The sequence below is a fragment of the Dermatophagoides pteronyssinus genome, unplaced genomic scaffold (assembly GCF_027571235.1).
Source record: "Dermatophagoides pteronyssinus isolate colony J.1.1.1.1 unplaced genomic scaffold, Derpt_VIB-CSIC_2022.12 sq0007, whole genome shotgun sequence".
NCBI lineage: Eukaryota > Metazoa > Arthropoda > Arachnida > Sarcoptiformes > Pyroglyphidae > Dermatophagoides > Dermatophagoides pteronyssinus.
The window spans coordinates 2,236,950-2,256,348 of NW_027461531.1; the positions used below are offsets into that span (position 1 = coordinate 2,236,950).

A 19,399-nucleotide genomic window follows, 5' to 3' on the forward strand; every position below is an offset into this window, starting at 1 on the left:
TTTATTAGAAAATGGCAACAACAATAACAAAACAAGAAAAGTTTGATGACACCGACAAAAAAAATGTAATCGCAATCAATCGGAAATCCATTACTACCTCTTTTTTTCTTTTTATTATACCACATCCAAAACAAATTGGTGAAAATAATTGAAATTTTTTCTTTATCATCAAGGATTTATTCATTTTTTCATAGATAAATATGTTTTCTTGTATTAATTTTGTCATTATTAAAATATTTTTTTTTAATTTGAAAAATATAATTTAAAAATTGATGATTAAGGCAATTATGAAAAAGAAATGATGTTTTCGGGATGATTTTTAAAGGTATGTTTAGTGAAAATAAGACTATCGGCAATAGCTAGCTTTATAATAATGAGATTAAGGCAAAAAAAAGGTTGATTAAGTAAATTCCTTACAATAATCTATGATGATTTATTGATTGAAAAACCATTTTCTTAATACTTTGATGGATTTTATGTAATGAATCGAAAAAAAACAAAGAAACAATTGATAATAGTAAATATTGTAAAATCGGCTCTAAATTATCAATTAAATTAAACCTAGCTATATAGCTCGGATTCTAAAATTTTCGTTTTTTTTTAATATCATAGTTTATCATAATCTTTATGGGTAATCGTTCTGGTTGTTTCCATTAAAAGTGTCACTTCGCTTGATTTGGAATCATCTTGGCTGTTCAAAAAAAAAGAAAGAAAAACCATTAATTTTACAAACCAGTAGATAATATTAATTTACCTTCGTTTAATTGAATACTGATTAGTCGATCGCCTTGGTTTATGATTTTTCTTGTCTTTTTTCTTAAATATCGCACTTGTTTTATGGAATCCATTTGATTGGCTATTTATTGATGATAATGTAATAGGAGCAATCGATATATCACGTACGGCACGAAATTCACCACAATTATTGAGATGTTCATTTTCTAAACGGAAAAAATTCCATACAAATCGCCTGAAATGCAATATACGATGATTATTCTATAGACATAATTCAGTTTCTAAACATTAATTAGATTTACCTAAACAATTCGATGGTAGCAACACCGGTACCAAGCCAATCGGAATTGATATTGCCCACCTGATTCAATGAAATCGTAAATGCCCACATTGTTCGGCCAAAAAAATCTCCAATATATGCCATATGATAATAATGTTTAGGATAGACAAGTTCATTCCGTAATAGCCAATTTTCCGTTGATCGGACATTCATTAGACCCCAATCCATGATTACATCCCAACTATATGTATAAATCGATGATATAATTAATGCGGCAATCCAGAGTTGAAAAAATGAACTTGAAGAAGGATCACCCGGAATTGCTTTGTGAAAGTTATAATTATAAAATTTTTTCAACTATTTCAATCTAAAATACTGACTTGATGTCAATTCAGTTAATGTTGAAAAGGTGATAACAAAAAATGTTGTCGAATATTTTCCAGCATTAACCACGTGTGGAAATAAGCTACGATAATTATCATCACGATAACGGCGAAGACATTGAACAAAACGAAACCATGCTGGTAATGCGGCAAAAAATGCCCGAAACGTAAGATAAGTTTTACCATGTGGCATATAAAGTGCTATAGAAAAACATGGAATATGAGCATAGATAACTATTACATAATTTAATTAATTAAAAAAATTATTTTACCATTATGGTCCGAATTTAGATAATAGACATTAGTGTAAAAAAATATGTAAAAAATAGCATCCCCAAACAATATTGATAAACTATTTAGTTGATCAGCTAGCCAGAAATCGGCGAATGTAACGGCATAGAATGGTGCAACTAAAAGTCGATACTGTTGGAAAAAAATATCAATTGATTATAGCAATTTTTACTTATTACAATATTTACCAAAACACGTAGTAGCCAAAATCTAGCCGTATGTCGAAATGTTTTTGTTGGATTTATCAGAAATAAAATGAACAATACAACGGTGGCTAGTGGGAATAGATTACCATCAATTTCGAATGATGATGCAAATGAATAGCCTAACAATGCGAACGCCCATATCACAGCGAAAAAGAAACTCACTTCGAATAAATGTTGTTCGGAAATATGATCACGAGGATCTAATTCAAATATCAGCACATGATTCACACCGGAAGTACGCCAACCATAAACATTGATGCCCAATAAAAATATGAATAACCATATGAAGAATGGCCCACGAAATAGATGACATAGGTAGTTAAATTTGATCACATCGTGTGCGTATATTAATTGTATTATTAATGCCGCACTTAGGATAATAAAAAGGCCGGAATAGAAACCAACTCTGAATGTTGTCCATAAGGATTGTTGAGCATTCAATGGTGGTACCCGAAGTCTTTTCATAGCCCTTGAACGATTACCACCTTCCAATACGTTGGCAAAAATATTTTCAGTCTTTTCAATCAATTTATCTACCTCTTTGTTAGTATAGAAAGGTGCTTGATCAACATTATTCTGACGCCATTGATTGCCTGCACTTGTATTCAATAATTTATCATGTTTTTTCAATATCTTACGAAAACCGGTGAAATTAAGAGTTTGATAATTTTGTAACAAAACTAGATTCAGATAAAATTCCGAAAATGCCAATTTAAGATCATTGATTTTTTTCAATAATTTTCGGCTTTGTTTTTTTTGCGCTTCTTTTGATTGTTGAAATAATGGTGGCGTTGTAAATTGAACATCGAATTGATCTTGATCAGCCGAACCCGGTATAAATGAATCGAGTTCATTTTTAAGATCATTAAATTTTCGTACAGCTTCTGCTAATTTTTCAGCAAAAAATGAATTTATCTTGTTCAGTTCTTTTTCACAAAAATGTAAAAATTGTTCATCAAATTTTCGTACAATTTCAAGAAATTCCTGTTCTTGACATTCGATCGGTATTGAATCGATGGCATCGTATAACATTTCTTTCATATGCTAAAAAAATAAAAATTAACGAATAAAATGGTTTTTTTTGAAAAAAACTGACCTCATATTGAATGTATTGTTTTCTCCATTCCGGCGTAATATGCGCCGATAAATGTTCGGCGAATTTCATAACTTTACAATTTTTTCACAGCCTATTTGTTTTGAATGAAAAAAAATTTCATCAATTAAAAATATAAAATATGGATTTGATAAAAAGTGAAAGAAGATAAGAAAAAAGAAATCAATTGTTGAATGATAAATCCAAATAGCTTGCTTGACCATTGAATACAGACGCACACAAACAAACAAAACACACCTTTATTTTTACATTCATCAGATGTTATTATCATCATCACCATCATCATCATGAGGATGAGAACAAAACATTTTGTTTTTATTTCCCTCGTAAAATGGTTTTAAACGGCAAACAAAACAAAACAAAACAAAAACAAAAACAGAACAGACAAAAACTTGTTTTTCTTTATGAATTCGGGTAGAATGAATGAATGATGTATACAACAAAAAAAAAGAGAAAAAAAGATAGAGGGGATTATAAAAGAAAACATTGAACATTGAATCAAAAAAGAAAAAAAAACGCAAACAAATCCTCACTCAATAATCATAATAATAATTCGCGTTTATGAATCCGACATTATCATTTTACAGAAAATTTTGATGACGACTTTAATGAATTCAAATTGAGGTGAAAAAATGAATAATAGTGTAAGAAAAACTATTATAACAATCGTTATCGTTATTAAGGAAAAAACAATTTGAACCACCATTCAAAACTTTGGCTAAGATCATCTCCCTCTGTTCATTCTATATTATAAAAAAAGGTCTTTGATAATGATAAATCTTTGAATTTTATATCTATAAAGTCAAGATATGATCCTTATCTTGGAAGAGAATTTTCTTCTGTTTTTTTTTGTTGACAGCGAAAAAAAAGAAAAATTTCCTTAAGTTTAAATCTGAAAAAAATTTATTTATTTTTTGCCTACAATTTTTGTGATATTTTGTTTTCATTAATGATTACGATGATGACGAAGAAGATAAATCGTTGTGATGATAATGATGATGACGATGATGATGAGACAACAAAATCAAAACAAATCAAAATGAAAAAATTTTTTTTTGATTGAAAAATAACTAACATAAATCATGTGAATGTGACCTTCCTGGTTGATCTGTACATTACATTATACAATTTATATCACAGGTTTATGGTTTATTTTCTGAAAACAAAATGATAATTCAAATGATGGGATAGACGGTTAGATGAACAACAAAATGATTGAACAGGAATATTTATTTGACATTTTGCGTAACATGAATTCAAGCGAACTTTTTCTTTTTTTTCTAATGATTTTCGTTTTTGTTATCGGCTATTCATTTAGATTCAGAAAATGAAACTTACCCACGACGCGTGTTAACATTAATTTATTGTCGTTGTTGTTTTCGTTGTTGTAAATGATGATGATAATTTTCCCCTCTTTGTCAACTATTAAATGATTGACATATGTAAACAACATTCGATATTTGATTAAATGATTGATTATTCAATCATTAATGGACAGAAAATAAAAATTACCAAATAAAAAATAAAATTTCGAAAAATTAACAGATTAAAGGAATGATGATGATGATGATTAAATGTGATGTTATGTCTATAATCACAACATCAACAACAATTCGGCAGATTTTTCTCTCCCTTTTTTCTTTCCTCGATAAAATTCTAGAATTTAAAACTCGATTTTTAATCGAAAAAAATGATGACAATTTCTTTTGTTGAAAATCGAAACAAAATTTTAAAAAAAGGCACTTCTATATGATCTTAGTGTGCATTTGGTTTTAAATAAAGAAAATGATTGAATATAGAGATTGGAAAGACCAAAAAAACTTTATTCTTGGTTCACAAGTTGATAGCAATCGTTCATATCGAATCGTCGATAAAATCAACTTTGGAGTAAGGTTTTTTTTTCGGTTGATGATAATGTATCCGATGATCAAAAATACATGAAGATTTTATTTCGACATACAACATATCACAAAAACATTCGATACATTGTTTTGTATTATCAAACCAAAAATTCGAAACATGATGAATGATGATCAAACATTCACATTGTCTGGCTATTATTGTTGTTGTTGTTGTTGTTGTACATAATATTCATCAAATATAGATTTTGATGTTATTTTTTTCGATGATGATGATGATGATTAATGATTGATAATTCGTGTATCATTAAATTTGAAATAATAATCAATATTATTGATTATATCTGTGTGTGTAATATATTGAACAAATTAGGATATATTGCAGTTTGAACAAATATTTGTCGTTTAGGACATTGTCGATTTGATGATAATGATGATAGGGCGATGACGATAAGCAAAGGCACACAAATCATCTCATATTTGATCTAGATCTGTATGGAACAAACAAAAAAAAATTTAAAAATAAAAACTGGATATTAATAATCAATTATCAAATAAATGAATGTCAATGATTTTTTTTCATCTATGAAAAAAAAGGTATTACTTTAGATTCTTTTCATAAATGTTTTTTTTTCAAATGATATGATAAACATGATTTTAATATCAAAATCGGAAATTCGATATCAAACATTGATTGTGCTACGATATTTGAAGTGAAAAAATGATTTCTACCACGTTTTTTTTCATTTAAATCATCATATTGCTTTCGATTCGAAGTTCTATACTTGGCCAAACAAAAAGGAAAAAAAAATCCAATGAATGATTGTCAATTTTATCACATTAAAAACATTGGCAACTCGTTCATCCCAAAAAGAATCGTCAATGTACAAGAGAAAATTTTTCTTTGGAAAAAAAGGGAACGATCATCACAATATTATCAACCAAAAACGACATTTGTTGTTGAATTGAAAATTATTCGTCATTCATTTTACGAAATATAAATTTTAATGACATGAAAAAATGCCAATGCCAGGATGATGAAAATCAAATTTAAAAAAAGGAGGAAATTTTCGCCAACTTTATTCAATGTTTTAAAGACATAATCATCATCATCAATGTCATTGTTATGATTACCATCATAAATTGAAAATTATTCGATTATACTGTTTTGTAAATATATTAACAATTAGGAAATCGTTAGGAAAAACATAAATATGATGTCATATTTAGGTTGCTTTGGTTGCAGCAATCAATGATGACACAATTCGGTACATTTTTAAAAATATTCATTGCAATGATATGATAAATTTACCATTTATTATTAATTAAAGATTTAGTAAGAATTTTTATCAGAAAAAAATTGTAAATAACAAAACACATGTGTATGCGAATACACGCAAGACAGAATTTTTTTTTTTTTTTTGGTTGCAATCCAATCCAAATCTAACCAGAAGCAGCAGCAAACACATTGTATAACAACATTACTCACCCGAATAATTTTTCAATATAAAACTGGGATTTTCATTGTAAATTATTCACATTGACATTTGTTGTTGCTGTTATTATATAGGCCGAAGGATCGAACACTGCTATGACAAATTTTTTTTTTTTTTGTTTTGGTTTGTTTTTCTTTTATTTTCTGGTCGAAATTAACAGAATCAGGAAATAGTTTCGAATGTTTTGAATCTTCACCAATAGAGGTCGTTACTGATTTTGTTGTTGATTTTTATGATTCCAAATAGAAAACTATTTCCCCCCTATCAATCCTAACAATAGGATCTTCTACAGAATTATAGTGGAAACAAATTTGATAGCAGTGGTATATATGAAAGAATGAACGAATGGTTAATGTTCCAGAAACGAAATAACTCCGAGCAATGATAATATAAAGTTTTAATACTCAAAACAAACCATATGGAATACATTCAAAAATACATCGATATTCTTGAATAATAAAAATCCGATTTCAAAAAAAAAATTATGTCTGATATGTTAATGGAAGAAGACGATGGATATCTGTATGATGAAGATAAAATGTAAGTAACGTTTTGTTAATGAAGAAATGAAAAATAGATCACACCGGATGCAATTGTGATTTGTGTTCTTTTTCATTTTCAATCATGAAAAATTAAATTTTGACAGGATTTGATTCATTTCCTTTGCTTTTTCTTCATTTGTCTTGCAAATGATGATTGTTTTGTCATTTGCCATTATGAATCCTAATTTATATGAACAATATTATAATTATTATCGTTGGTCTGATTGTGACCGTTATTATTATTATGATTATTATGGAGAAGATCAAATGTAATGGCTTAAAGAATCATTTTTATCTAATATTTTATTTTTATTCATTATTTTATGGACAGGGGAATGCGTGTCACATCGGGTTTGGCTAAAATCAAAAAAGATGATGGAAATTTAATTGGCATCAGTATTGGTGGCGGTGCACCAAATTGTCCATGTCTTTATGTTGTACAGGTGTTTGAAAATACACCGGCAGCGAAAGATGGAACATTAGAAGCTGGTGATGAAATTATTAGTGTTGATGGAAAATGTGTAAAAGGTAGTACAAAAGTTGAAGTTGCACGAATCATACAATCGATAAAAGATGAGGTGACCATCGGTTATAACAAACTTCATGCTGATCCAAAACAAGGAAAAACATTGGATATAATATTGAAAAAATTGAAACATAAAATGGTTGAAAATATGGATTCATCCACGGCTGATGCACTTGGATTAAGTCGAGCTATTCTATGCAATGGTAATTTGATTGAAAATAATTTTGTCTTTATTTAAGATTTTATTAATATTTCACTTATAATTTTAGATAGTCTTGTTAAAAAGCTTCAAGAACTTGATCGAAATGAATTCATTTTCAAAGGATTAATAACTCATATGAATTATGTGATACGGAGCTATATGGAAATTGTTTCTACATATAAAGATTTTGGTGATGTTTTCAATGAAATCGGTGCACATGAACCACAAACAGATGCAAGCCTTGCATTTACTCGTTTCGGTAATGTTCATCGATCATTCGAAAAAGAAGGAACAAAAATGATCAAAGATTTGAAACCTGTGAGTTCCAATGATTCAATTATTTTTTGTAATTTATTGATAATTTTTAATCCTCGTTTAGATTTTGAGCGATTTGAATACCTATCTAAACAAAGCCATACCAGATACCCAATTAACAATTAAGAAATATGCCGATGCTAAATTTGAATATCTGGTATTTTTATTATTATTCTTATTTTGATTATAGAATTATTAACTTTATTTTGTTTTTAGTCATATTGTTTAAAAGTAAAAGAAATGGATGATGAAGAATATACGTATCAAGCATTGCAAGAACCGTTTTATCGTGTCGAAACAGGCAATTATGAATATCGTCTTATTCTACGATGTCGACAAGAAGCAAGAAAACGTTTCGCTACATTACGATCGGATGTTCTTGTTAAATTGGAATTACTAGATCAAAAACATGTTCATAATATTGCAACACATATAACGAAATTCATCTCATCCTTAAGTTCATTTATTAGTAATTGTCATCAACATCTAGAAGAGAATAGTTTTGTACCATTCGAATTGGATCTATCAAAAAGTTGTTTACTACAATCTTCATTATTATCTAATTCATATGATCGGAATGTGGAATATCACGATGAAATTGGAAACGCTAACAACAACCGCTATAAAAGTAACGATGTTAATGAAAAGAATGATGAAGATGATGATGATGATGGAATTGAACCTGGTGAAGAAGCTATTTTATTTGAGCATAAAGATAATTTCCATCAAAATAATAGTCAACAAGAAAAACATGTTAAAAATAATGACGTAAGGGAAAAAAGTGAAATGCAAAATTTAATTGAAATCTTTACAGATGAAAATGATCAAATTGATGATAACAAAAAAGATGATGAAAAGGCTAAAAAGGATGATTTTTTACTTTACTGAAAAGTTTTTAATACATCCCGTTTTAAATCTCGAAATTAAAAATATAATGAAAATTTCCATTAAAATATTTGATAAAAACTTTGGATTAATTGCACAATAAAAAATTTTCTTATTTCTTCTTTTTTCTTATGATGATGTATTTGATGTCAGATATTTTTTTCCAAGAGATTAACATTGACGATTATCAATTTGATCAACAATGAAGATGTTAAATTTTTCATTTATTGATTATATCATTAATTAATTGAAAATCCTATCGAATAATCTTGAGATTAGTTTTTTTTTGCAATTTCCAATCGCTGTTTGATACCTAACAACGCAAATGTTTTTTTTAAGATCAGATATGATTATCAGCATGTGATTTGTGCCTTGTCACTGATCCTATTCAACCATGACATTGACTATAAGAATAAGAGACATCGAAAATCATTGAAATACTTTTGATTTGATCATCACGTATTGATTTTTAAAACAAAAGAACTTATGAAAATGAAAACGACATTAGCATTGTTTTGTATATGGGCCTGCGTTGGCTTGATGAATGCGGCCACTAAACGAGGTAAGTGTGCAGGGATAAAATCTGTGATTGATTGAAGTATTAAATTCCTATCATATCACAGATCACAACAATTATTCGAAAAATCCAATGCGAATCGTATGTTATGTTGGAACATGGTCCGTTTATCATAAAGTTGATCCATACACAATTGAAGATATTGATCCTTTCAAATGTACTCATTTGATGTATGGTTTTGCTAAAATCGATGAATACAAATACACCATTCAAGTTTTTGATCCATTTCAAGATGATAACCATAACTCATGGGAAAAACGTAAGTTTATCATTTATCAGTTTCGATCATATAATTAAAAAAATTTATAATTTATGATATAGATGGTTATGAACGTTTCAACAACTTGCGATTGAAGAATCCAGAATTGACCACCATGATTTCTTTGGGTGGTTGGTATGAAGGTTCAGAAAAATATTCTGATATGGCAGCCAATCCAACATATCGACAACAATTTGTTCAATCAGTTTTGGACTTTTTGCAAGAATACAAATTCGATGGCCTAGATTTGGATTGGGAATATCCAGGATCACGGTTAGGCAATCCTAAAATCGATAAACAAAACTATTTAACATTGGTTAGAGAACTTAAAGAGGCATTTGAACCTTTCGGCTACTTGTTGACTGCCGCAGTATCACCCGGTAAAGATAAAATTGACGTAGCTTATGAGCTCAAAGAATTGAACCAATTGTTCGATTGGATGAATGTCATGACTTATGATTACCATGGTGGATGGGAAAATGTTTTCGGCCATAATGCTCCGTTGTATAAACGACCCGATGAAACGGACGAATTACACACTTATTTCAATGTCAACTATACCATGCACTATTATTTGAACAATGGCGCTACCCGAGACAAACTTGTTATGGGTGTTCCATTCTATGGTCGTGCTTGGAGCATCGAAGATCGAAGCAAAGTCAAACTTGGCGATCCCGCCAAAGGCATGTCTCCTCCAGGTTTCATCACGGGTGAAGAAGGTGTTCTCTCATACATCGAATTGTGTCAGTTATTCCAGAAAGAAGAATGGCATATTCAATACGATGAATATTACAATGCTCCATACGGATATAATGGTAAAATCTGGGTTGGTTACGATGATCTGGCTAGTATATCATGCAAGGTAAGCATTGTGAGGATTTCTTTTTTATGCTTTCATTAATTCATGATTGAAATAGTTGGCCTTTCTCAAAGAATTGGGCGTCTCTGGCGTTATGATATGGTCATTGGAAAACGATGATTTCAAAGGTCATTGCGGACCGAAATATCCATTGTTGAACAAAGTTCACAATATGATCAATGGTGACGAAAAGAACTCTTACGAATGTCTTTTGGGCCCAAGTACAACCACACCAACACCAACCACCCCGTCGACTCCTTCGACTACCACACCTACACCAACCACCCCGTCAACCCCTTCAACTACCACACCAACACCAACCACCCCGTCAACCCCTTCAACTACCACACCTACACCAACCACCCCGTCAACTCCTTCAACTACCACACCTACACCAACCACCCCGTCAACTCCTTCAACTACCACACCTACACCAACCACCCCGTCAACTCCTTCAACTACCACACCTACCCCAACCACCACCGATAGCACAAGCGAAACACCAAAATACACTACGTATATTGATGGACATTTGATTAAATGTTATAAACAAGGTTATCTTCCACATCCAACTGATGTTCATAAATATTTAGTTTGTGAATATATTGCCACACCAAACGGTGGTTGGTGGGTACACATTATGGATTGTCCAAAAGGAACTAGATGGCACGCAACATTAAAAAATTGTATTCAAGAATGATCTGATATATTTGTAACAGTTTATTGCTAAATGAAATTTAAATAAAATTATTTGAATCCATTATTTCTAGTTTTTAAATTTCCTCTGAAAATCAATAATTTAATCAATGTTTCATATAAAAATTCCAAAAGAATTATGTTAGTAAAGTTTAACATTGATGTTTAAAAATTAGAATGAAATCATAATTAACCAAGTTTCATTCATTCTCAATGTATCAAATATATTTCCAAAAAAAAACTTTGATCTACGATTTGTTCTTATCAATATATGGGTTGGATTAATCCAACAATATTATGATTGATCACATCATTCCAATGGATATCATTCGGATTTAAATCCTATTTAGTGAAAAACAATCGAAGGGGGAAAACAATGATAATCAAGCATTGTCTTATTACACTTTAGATTATAATTATTATCAATCGATAATCACGAGATCACGGATCAATCAATCAAAAAAAATATTTTTTAAATAAGCGATAAGATTTATCATTATTGCGCTCTAATACTTTGATTATAAAAATAAGGATACCTGTGATCACTTTTAATCGGTGGATTGTTACCGTTTTTTTCCATAGATTGCTATTCAAAATGAAAACTTCATGTGCAATCCTTATTCTTATGGCCTGTTTTGGCCTTATGAATGCAGCAGTTAAACGAGGTAAGTGAATGATAATTATTGCTTCAAATAAACAATGGCTTTCTTTAGATCATAACAATTATTCGAAAAATCCAATGCGAATCGTATGTTATGTTGGAACATGGTCCGTTTATCATAAAGTTGATCCATACACAATTGAAGATATTGATCCCTTCAAATGTACTCATTTGATGTATGGTTTTGCTAAAATCGATGAATACAAATATACCATTCAAGTTTTTGATCCATATCAAGATGATAACCATAACACATGGGAAAAACGTAAGTTTTTTAATCTAATCGTATATCTATAAAATAAACTCAAAAACTATGATATAGACGGGTATGAACGTTTCAACAACTTGCGATTGAAGAATCCAGAATTGACCACCATGATTTCTTTGGGCGGTTGGTATGAAGGTTCAGAAAAATATTCGGATATGGCAGCCAATCCAACATATCGTAAGCAATTTGTTCAATCAGTTTTGGACTTTTTGCAAGAATACAAATTTGATGGCCTAGATTTGGATTGGGAATATCCAGGATCACGGTTAGGCAATCCTAAAATCGATAAACAAAATTATTTAACATTAGTTAGAGAACTTAAAGAAGCATTTGAACCTTTCGGCTACTTGTTGACTGCCGCAGTATCACCCGGTAAAGATAAAATTGACGTAGCTTATGAGCTCAAAGAATTGAACCAATTGTTCGATTGGATGAATGTCATGACTTATGATTACCATGGTGGATGGGAAAATGTTTTCGGCCATAATGCTCCGTTGTATAAACGACCCGATGAAACGGATGAATTACACACTTACTTCAATGTCAACTATACCATGCACTATTATTTGAACAATGGCGCTACCCGAGACAAACTTGTTATGGGTGTTCCATTCTATGGTCGTGCTTGGAGCATCGAAGATCGAAGCAAAGTCAAACTTGGCGATCCCGCCAAAGGCATGTCTCCTCCAGGTTTCATCACGGGTGAAGAAGGTGTTCTCTCATACATCGAATTGTGTCAGTTATTCCAGAAAGAAGAATGGCATATTCAATACGATGAATATTACAATGCTCCATACGGATATAATGATAAAATCTGGGTTGGTTACGATGATCTGGCTAGTATATCATGCAAGGTAAGCATTGTGAGGATGTCTTTTTAATGCTTTCATTAATTCATGATTGGAATAGTTGGCCTTTCTCAAAGAATTGGGCGTCTCTGGCGTTATGATATGGTCATTGGAAAACGATGATTTCAAAGGTCATTGCGGACCGAAATATCCATTGTTGAACAAAGTTCACAATATGATCAATGGTGATGAAAAGAACTCTTATGAATGTCTATTGGGCCCAAGTACAACCACACCAACACCAACCACCCCGTCAACTCCTTCGACTACCACACCAACACCAACCACCCCGTCAACCCCTTCGACTACCACACCTACGCCAACCACCCCGTCAACTCCTTCGACTACCACACCTACACCAACCACCCCGTCAACTCCTTCAACTACCACACCTACCCCAACCACCCCGTCAACTACTTCGACTACCACACCTACACCAACCACCACCGATAGCACAAGCGAAACTCCCAAATACACAACCTATGTTGATGGACATCTCATCAAATGTTACAAGGAAGGAGATTTACCACATCCAACGAATATACACAAATATTTGGTCTGTGAATATGTTAACGGTGGCTGGTGGGTTCATATAATGCCATGCCCACCGGGTACCATTTGGTGTCAAGAAAAATTGACTTGTATAACCGAATAAATTTTCTATAAATGATTGCTAGTAAAATTTTTAATTCGATTATTAATAATAAACAATAATACTGAATTTTTAAATAATTCAATTTTTTATTCGTCGAATCATATAAAAATGGAAAATAAAATTTCTTGAAAAAATTTGAGAATATGAGTCAAAGGCACGATGCTCTGACACGTAGCCTAAGCGAATGTTGTGATTCACGACAGCTTAATTTGATTGATGCGGATAAGTTTACACGTTTCTATCAAGTTCCAAGTAGTCGATTTTCAAATGAAACACAAGTTTTACAATATTATGGTTATAAATTGGGACAACGATTCGCTGAAGGTGGATTTTCACAAATATTCTATGCGACACATACAGTGACCAATATTCAAGTGGCATGCAAAAAAATTGATCTTCTAAAAAGTTTGTTTTTTCAGACTTTTTTTCACACTAATCTCTAATCATTATTTTTGTTTTGCATTGTTTATTTTCATCATATAATTTGTTGACAGCCAAAAGTAAAGCTAAAGATACGGACAAATCCAAAATTGAAGATTTAAAGAATGAATTATTTATATTGAAAAAAATAAATAATCCATATATCGTTAAATTGTATGCACATTTTGTCGTCAATACTAATCTATTTATATTTCTTAAATTGGCCAATTCGGGTACATTAGCTCGATATGTTCATATGAAAGTAGTTTTAAAAGAACGTGAATCGCAAATGTTATTTTCACAGATGCTTGTTGCCATTGAATATATTCATTCATTAAATATTGCACATCGTGATTTGAAATTAGAAAATATTTTATTGTTACGACATCCGAATAATAAGATAACCATATTGATCACTGATTTTGGTCTTAGTCGTATGGTTTCATATGATACTAATGGAAGTGTTGTAATGAATCGCACATATTGTGGTACAATTGATTATATGGCACCGGAGATAATCAGTGAACGGCCTTATAATGCATTAACGGCTGATATTTGGTCATTAGGTATTTGCCTTTACGTCATGCTAAATGATACATTTCCATTTGAGGCAAAAAATCCTTATTATCAATTACAATTACAATTAAAACATTGCTGGGCATTTTCCGATAATGTTGCCGAAAATCCACAGGATAGTTTGATTCATATTTTAACGCTAATGTTAGAACCGGATCCATTGAAACGAATTACAATTTCAGCTCTAGTACATCATCCATGGATTGTTGATGAATATCTATTTGCAAAGAATTATTTTCAAAATTTTAATCAACTAAAATCTATACAACGTCAACAACTACAACAACGACAGCAATCAAAACCACAACAACGATTTTCTAAACGATTTTCTAAACGCTTTTTTAAACGACCATTTTTTAAAAAAAAGCAGGAAGCATCACCGGAAAAAACTTCTAGAAAATGAATCAGATTGGAAAAATCAACCATAATAATAATAACAACAATAAATATAAATACCAAGAATAATAATGACAATAATAATAATAACATATCCATTATTATCATTATCGAAAATTAATTAATAGAAAATTTATCTTTTCTTCTGTCATCATTATTGTTAATTATGAAAGAAAACAAAATGATCATTAATGAATAATAATAAAATGATTTCGATTTTAAATGTTATCTTTTGGTGTTATATTCGATTATAGTTTTTCTTTTTTTTCGAATCAGAAATAATTAATAAGAATTTAGCCTTTTCAATATCTTTTTAACATCGATTGGGTGATATTTCGATACTATCGATTTTATCCGGTTGAGCAGTTTTTTTCTTATCTATTCAAACATTGAAAATGAATTTGAGAAAAAACGTTCGAATGTCTGGAGTAAAAACTTAAAATTCAATTGACGTTCATTTTTTTATGGTCGCTTCAATCCAAAAATCCATCCTTGATTTAAGATTTACATTTCAACTGATCACTATGAATGATATGCTTTTATTTATTGCCTACGATGGTCAAATTGAATGGCTAATTTATTAAAAAAAACGAAATGGATCGAAATTTTCTTTTTCTCATTGACTGGACTTTTCAATGAAAGGGATCTTTGAATTCTTGTTAATGATTATTCTTTCTAGCTCAGCCGTTATTTCTCTTTTTTTCAAAACTATTCCTGATGATAATAGTAATAAATTAGTGATGATTGTGTGTGTGTGTGATAAAATACACTTTGATTTTTCACATAAATTTCGTTTATATTTCTAAAATATCAACAAACCTTAAATGTTTGAAACGTTTCTTACATACTAAATATGTTGTTGATTCATTTTCTTGGTTTTTTCTTTGGTTCATTTCATATAAATGAATTCAACATTTATTATCCAAGATTTATCATGATCAAACAAAACGAAAAAAATACGACGATCATCTAAATCATTATTGAACAAGAATTAAACTAACCATTTTGTTTAGCTTGATTAGGTTGCCATGAAAAAAAACAACATGGCAAACCAGGAAAAAAAACAAGAAAATAGAGGAAATAGAGGAGTTAGGCGCGTTATTCCAGAAAAATAAATCGAGTTTTTATTTTATTAAAAAAAATTTGAAATCTTTTTTCCACAATCTTTTTTTGTTTTGTTTGTACACATTGATCCTTAGCATTCGGATGATTGATTTGAACACATTTAACATGGCGAACAACAACAGCATCAATAATATTCAATTTATATATGTTTGAAAATGGATTGGACAAAATTTCAAACTTAACCAGAAAAAAACAGTACACACACTATTGCGTTTGAAAACCAGATGAAATGATCCAATATTTGATGGGTTTTTTTTTGTTGTTTTGATGTTCAACCAATGGCTATCATCCACAATGAGAGGAATCCCATCATAAATTAAGTCATTTATAATGAACTCTTTATCTATCTCTGATCTATAAACACAAACATGAACCAAAGAAAAATTTTATGATGCGTAACGTCATTTTTTTTTCTTTCTCTCTCTTTTCAATTCATTCAGTTCATTTGATTTTTGTTTTTTTTGTACTGTTGCTGAATCGTTCCAATTTTTTTTTTTTTTTGATGATGATGATGATGATGATCGTAACACAATGATCGAAATAAATTGTACAATTGCTATTGATAATGACCACAAATTAGCCCTTTTACGATTCGATTCCCAACAATATTGATTTGTCATCCAATCATTTTGATTTCGATAATTTTTTTTTCTTTTTGACCATATCCAAAATGAAATGAAAATGAAATTAATTCATAATCAATAAATAAAGCAGCAGCAGCAGCCGTATATTTTCATTGAATTTTATCGATCGATTCTTTTTCCAAATGATTGCTATAAGAAACAACAAAAAGTCGATTATTCTTAATTGACAGTAAAATCTAATACAAAATTAATTATCACATCAAAAATCAAAGATCTCGAAAAAGATGATTGTCTTGGATACATTTTTTAAATGAAAAATAAAAAAATAATTCTTGGAAATATTAAAAACATTGAAATTCTTTGTTTTGATTGATTATTTTCTTATTTTCAAACAATTTTAGGAGAAAAATGCAATAATGATGATCATTTTCGGTTGTAATAATAACCACATTAACATGATTTTGATTACCTTTGATCAAAAACATCATCACCAACACACGGATGCTGAAATATGAATTTATTTGTTGAAAATTCTTTATAATTTTATTTCTAAATGAATGAAATGAAGAAAAATATTTTCTAACAATCACGTAATTTACTCAATTTTATAATAATAGAAATGAAGAAAGAGAAAGAGAGAGAAAAAAAACCGAAACTAATCAAATAAAATAACAATTACGTTTAATGATCAAAATTTTTATGTTATTGATGATGAGATAATTATAATGATAATGTTGACCATACGATATCGATTTATTTATTTATTATTATTATTATTGTAATGATGATGATGATTAGCCAATTACAATTACAAAACATTATTTATTTACTTATTTCTTTTTTGCCCATTGAGGTTTCTATTTATTGTTTACCTCTATATATTACCTGATGATAATAATAGTAATGATCATGGTTTCCAAGAAATTTCATTAAAATGCAATGAAATGAAAAAAAATTTTAATGAACAAACAATGTGGATGTTAGCAACAACAGTAACAAAAAACATTAGGAAAAAATTCCAGATACTATCACTACCAAAAAAAAAAAGAAACGTAAAATAAATGAAATTGAATATAAAAAAAAGAAAAATTTGATTATAATCATCATAAATCTCTGTACAAAATACAAAAACAGTATTCATAATTATAAACACACAAGAGAATTGTGAATACAAAAAAAAATGAAGAAGAATGCATTTGTATTGCGTAAATCCAATTCGCAGTCTAGTTGAAAAGATGAAAAAAATGAAACGAAATCTGGTTGAGCTAAAGATTTCTGTTTCATAATGCCAGAAATTTAGAGAAAAAAAAATTCGTTCTATTATTTTCGGTATTTAACGTTACGGTGTTTGATTACAATTCCTTGTATATATTAACCCAAAAAAATAAGCCTAAAGAGAATTTTTTTTGTTGTTGTTTTTTGTTGAATATTCTCTCTATCATTATTATATGAAATCTTTACAGAAAGATTTGCTTTATCCAAGTCAGGAAAAAAATTCAAAAAAAAGAAGAAAAAAAACAGAAAAACTTTCCCAGAAAAATCGACCAGACGAATACCAAAATTTAATTTCTTTCTCCCTATGTATTACTCTTTCTCCATACATCACCCAAAAAGCCACAGACCAGAAAAAAAAAAACAAAATCTATATAAATTCTGTCATTTATACTCCGCCATAATATATTGGTCACAGAAAACCAAAAATCGTTTTCTGGTAAAACCAAAAAAAAAATTCCGAAATGAATTTTTTTTTTGTTTCATTAATTAACATGATTATCGATTATGTAAAAACATACATAATTTTAATATATTTACATAATGATAATGAGAAAATGTCGAATTTTTCTTTTTAGAAAACAGTGAAACATTGATAAAGTTTTAAATTTCATTTTGTGTCATTTTGTATTGGTTATTATTATTTTTTTCAAAGATATAATAAAAAAAATGAATTTACAAAAATAGGAAAAATAAAGATCTAATTTCATTGAGGAATATTCATCAAAAAGTGTTTTTCTGTTTCTCTACGACCAGCAAATCGAATCAGTAAAAAAAGTTTGACAATTTTTTTCATGTATTGCTCAACTTTTTTTTTTGTTAATAGAATTTTGTCCGTTGATGTGTATACATAATGTTGTCACGATATATATCAGAAATAAATCTGAATTATTAATCGTAAAATGGATATCGATTTTCGTATGCCAATACATTACTAACACTACTAACGTAATCGATATCCGAGTTTTGAATTGATGTGCCAAATAATAAAGCAATGGCCATTTTTTCCAAAAAAAAATATTTATATCAATGCAATTAAAATTGGTTAAACAAACTGAGCTAACAAAAAATAAAATCGAAAATTGATAAAACATCATCAATATCATTAACTACCGAAATTATCTTCGAATTGGACTTGTTAATCCGATTCTTAAGTTTTACTTTAAATATTGTACACAATTGGTTATCAACATTGATTTCCTCTTACATATATACAATGATAAGAGACTCATTGTTGCACATTTTGTTTGGTTTGAAACCGAAATATAACCAAATAGTCTGATCAAACAAATAGACATGCGCGCGAATTCTAGCGATAACTGAAAGAATCGGGAAAAAAATTCCAAACCAAGAGAGTATATAAAGGGCA

At 29.6% G+C, this 19,399-nt stretch overlaps 4 protein-coding genes across 5 annotated transcripts; 3 read left to right on the top strand and 1 right to left on the bottom strand.

Moving 5' to 3' along the window:
• Positions 1 to 413: 413 nt before the first annotated feature.
• Positions 414 to 5,631, bottom strand: LOC113794239 (solute carrier family 53 member 1-like). Its single transcript, XM_075820716.1, has 9 exons — positions 5,473 to 5,631; positions 4,348 to 5,359; positions 2,992 to 3,082; positions 1,878 to 2,939; positions 1,671 to 1,821; positions 1,396 to 1,599; positions 1,038 to 1,338; positions 755 to 970; positions 414 to 691 (listed from the first exon to the last, which is right to left on the bottom strand). Exons 3-9 carry the CDS (start codon positions 3,058 to 3,060, stop codon positions 607 to 609), a joined length of 2,088 nt encoding a protein of 695 aa, XP_075676831.1. The 5' UTR covers positions 3,061 to 3,082; positions 4,348 to 5,359; positions 5,473 to 5,631; the 3' UTR covers positions 414 to 606.
• Positions 5,632 to 6,469: 838 nt separating this feature from the next.
• On the top strand, positions 6,470 to 8,959 carry PICK1 (protein interacting with PRKCA 1). 2 transcript variants are annotated; one of them, XM_027344376.2, is made up of 5 exons: positions 6,470 to 6,904; positions 7,238 to 7,635; positions 7,702 to 7,952; positions 8,014 to 8,106; positions 8,166 to 8,959. In XM_027344376.2, exons 1-5 carry the CDS (start codon positions 6,849 to 6,851, stop codon positions 8,835 to 8,837), a joined length of 1,470 nt encoding a protein of 489 aa, XP_027200177.2. In that variant the 5' UTR covers positions 6,470 to 6,848; the 3' UTR covers positions 8,838 to 8,959. The 2 variants fall into 2 exon arrangements, with proteins under 2 accessions (XP_027200177.2, XP_027200169.2); XM_027344368.2 differs by lacking the exon at positions 6,470 to 6,904 and adding an exon at positions 7,069 to 7,175.
• A 275-nt stretch (positions 8,960 to 9,234) lies between these two features.
• LOC113794250 (putative chitinase 10) lies at positions 9,235 to 13,739 on the top strand. The gene is made up of 8 exons (XM_075820606.1): positions 9,235 to 9,396; positions 9,458 to 9,670; positions 9,733 to 10,532; positions 10,588 to 11,227; positions 11,714 to 11,890; positions 11,939 to 12,151; positions 12,209 to 13,008; positions 13,064 to 13,739. Exons 1-8 carry the CDS (start codon positions 9,321 to 9,323, stop codon positions 13,655 to 13,657), a joined length of 3,513 nt encoding a protein of 1,170 aa, XP_075676721.1. The 5' UTR covers positions 9,235 to 9,320; the 3' UTR covers positions 13,658 to 13,739.
• Positions 13,740 to 13,745: 6 nt separating this feature from the next.
• Positions 13,746 to 15,277, top strand: LOC113794277 (putative myosin light chain kinase DDB_G0292624). The gene is made up of 2 exons (XM_027344388.2): positions 13,746 to 14,062; positions 14,152 to 15,277. The coding sequence occupies exons 1-2, from the start codon at positions 13,801 to 13,803 to the stop codon at positions 15,054 to 15,056; spliced, it is 1,167 nt and encodes a 388-aa protein (XP_027200189.1). The 5' UTR covers positions 13,746 to 13,800; the 3' UTR covers positions 15,057 to 15,277.
• The last annotated feature ends 4,122 nt before the right edge of the window (positions 15,278 to 19,399 follow it).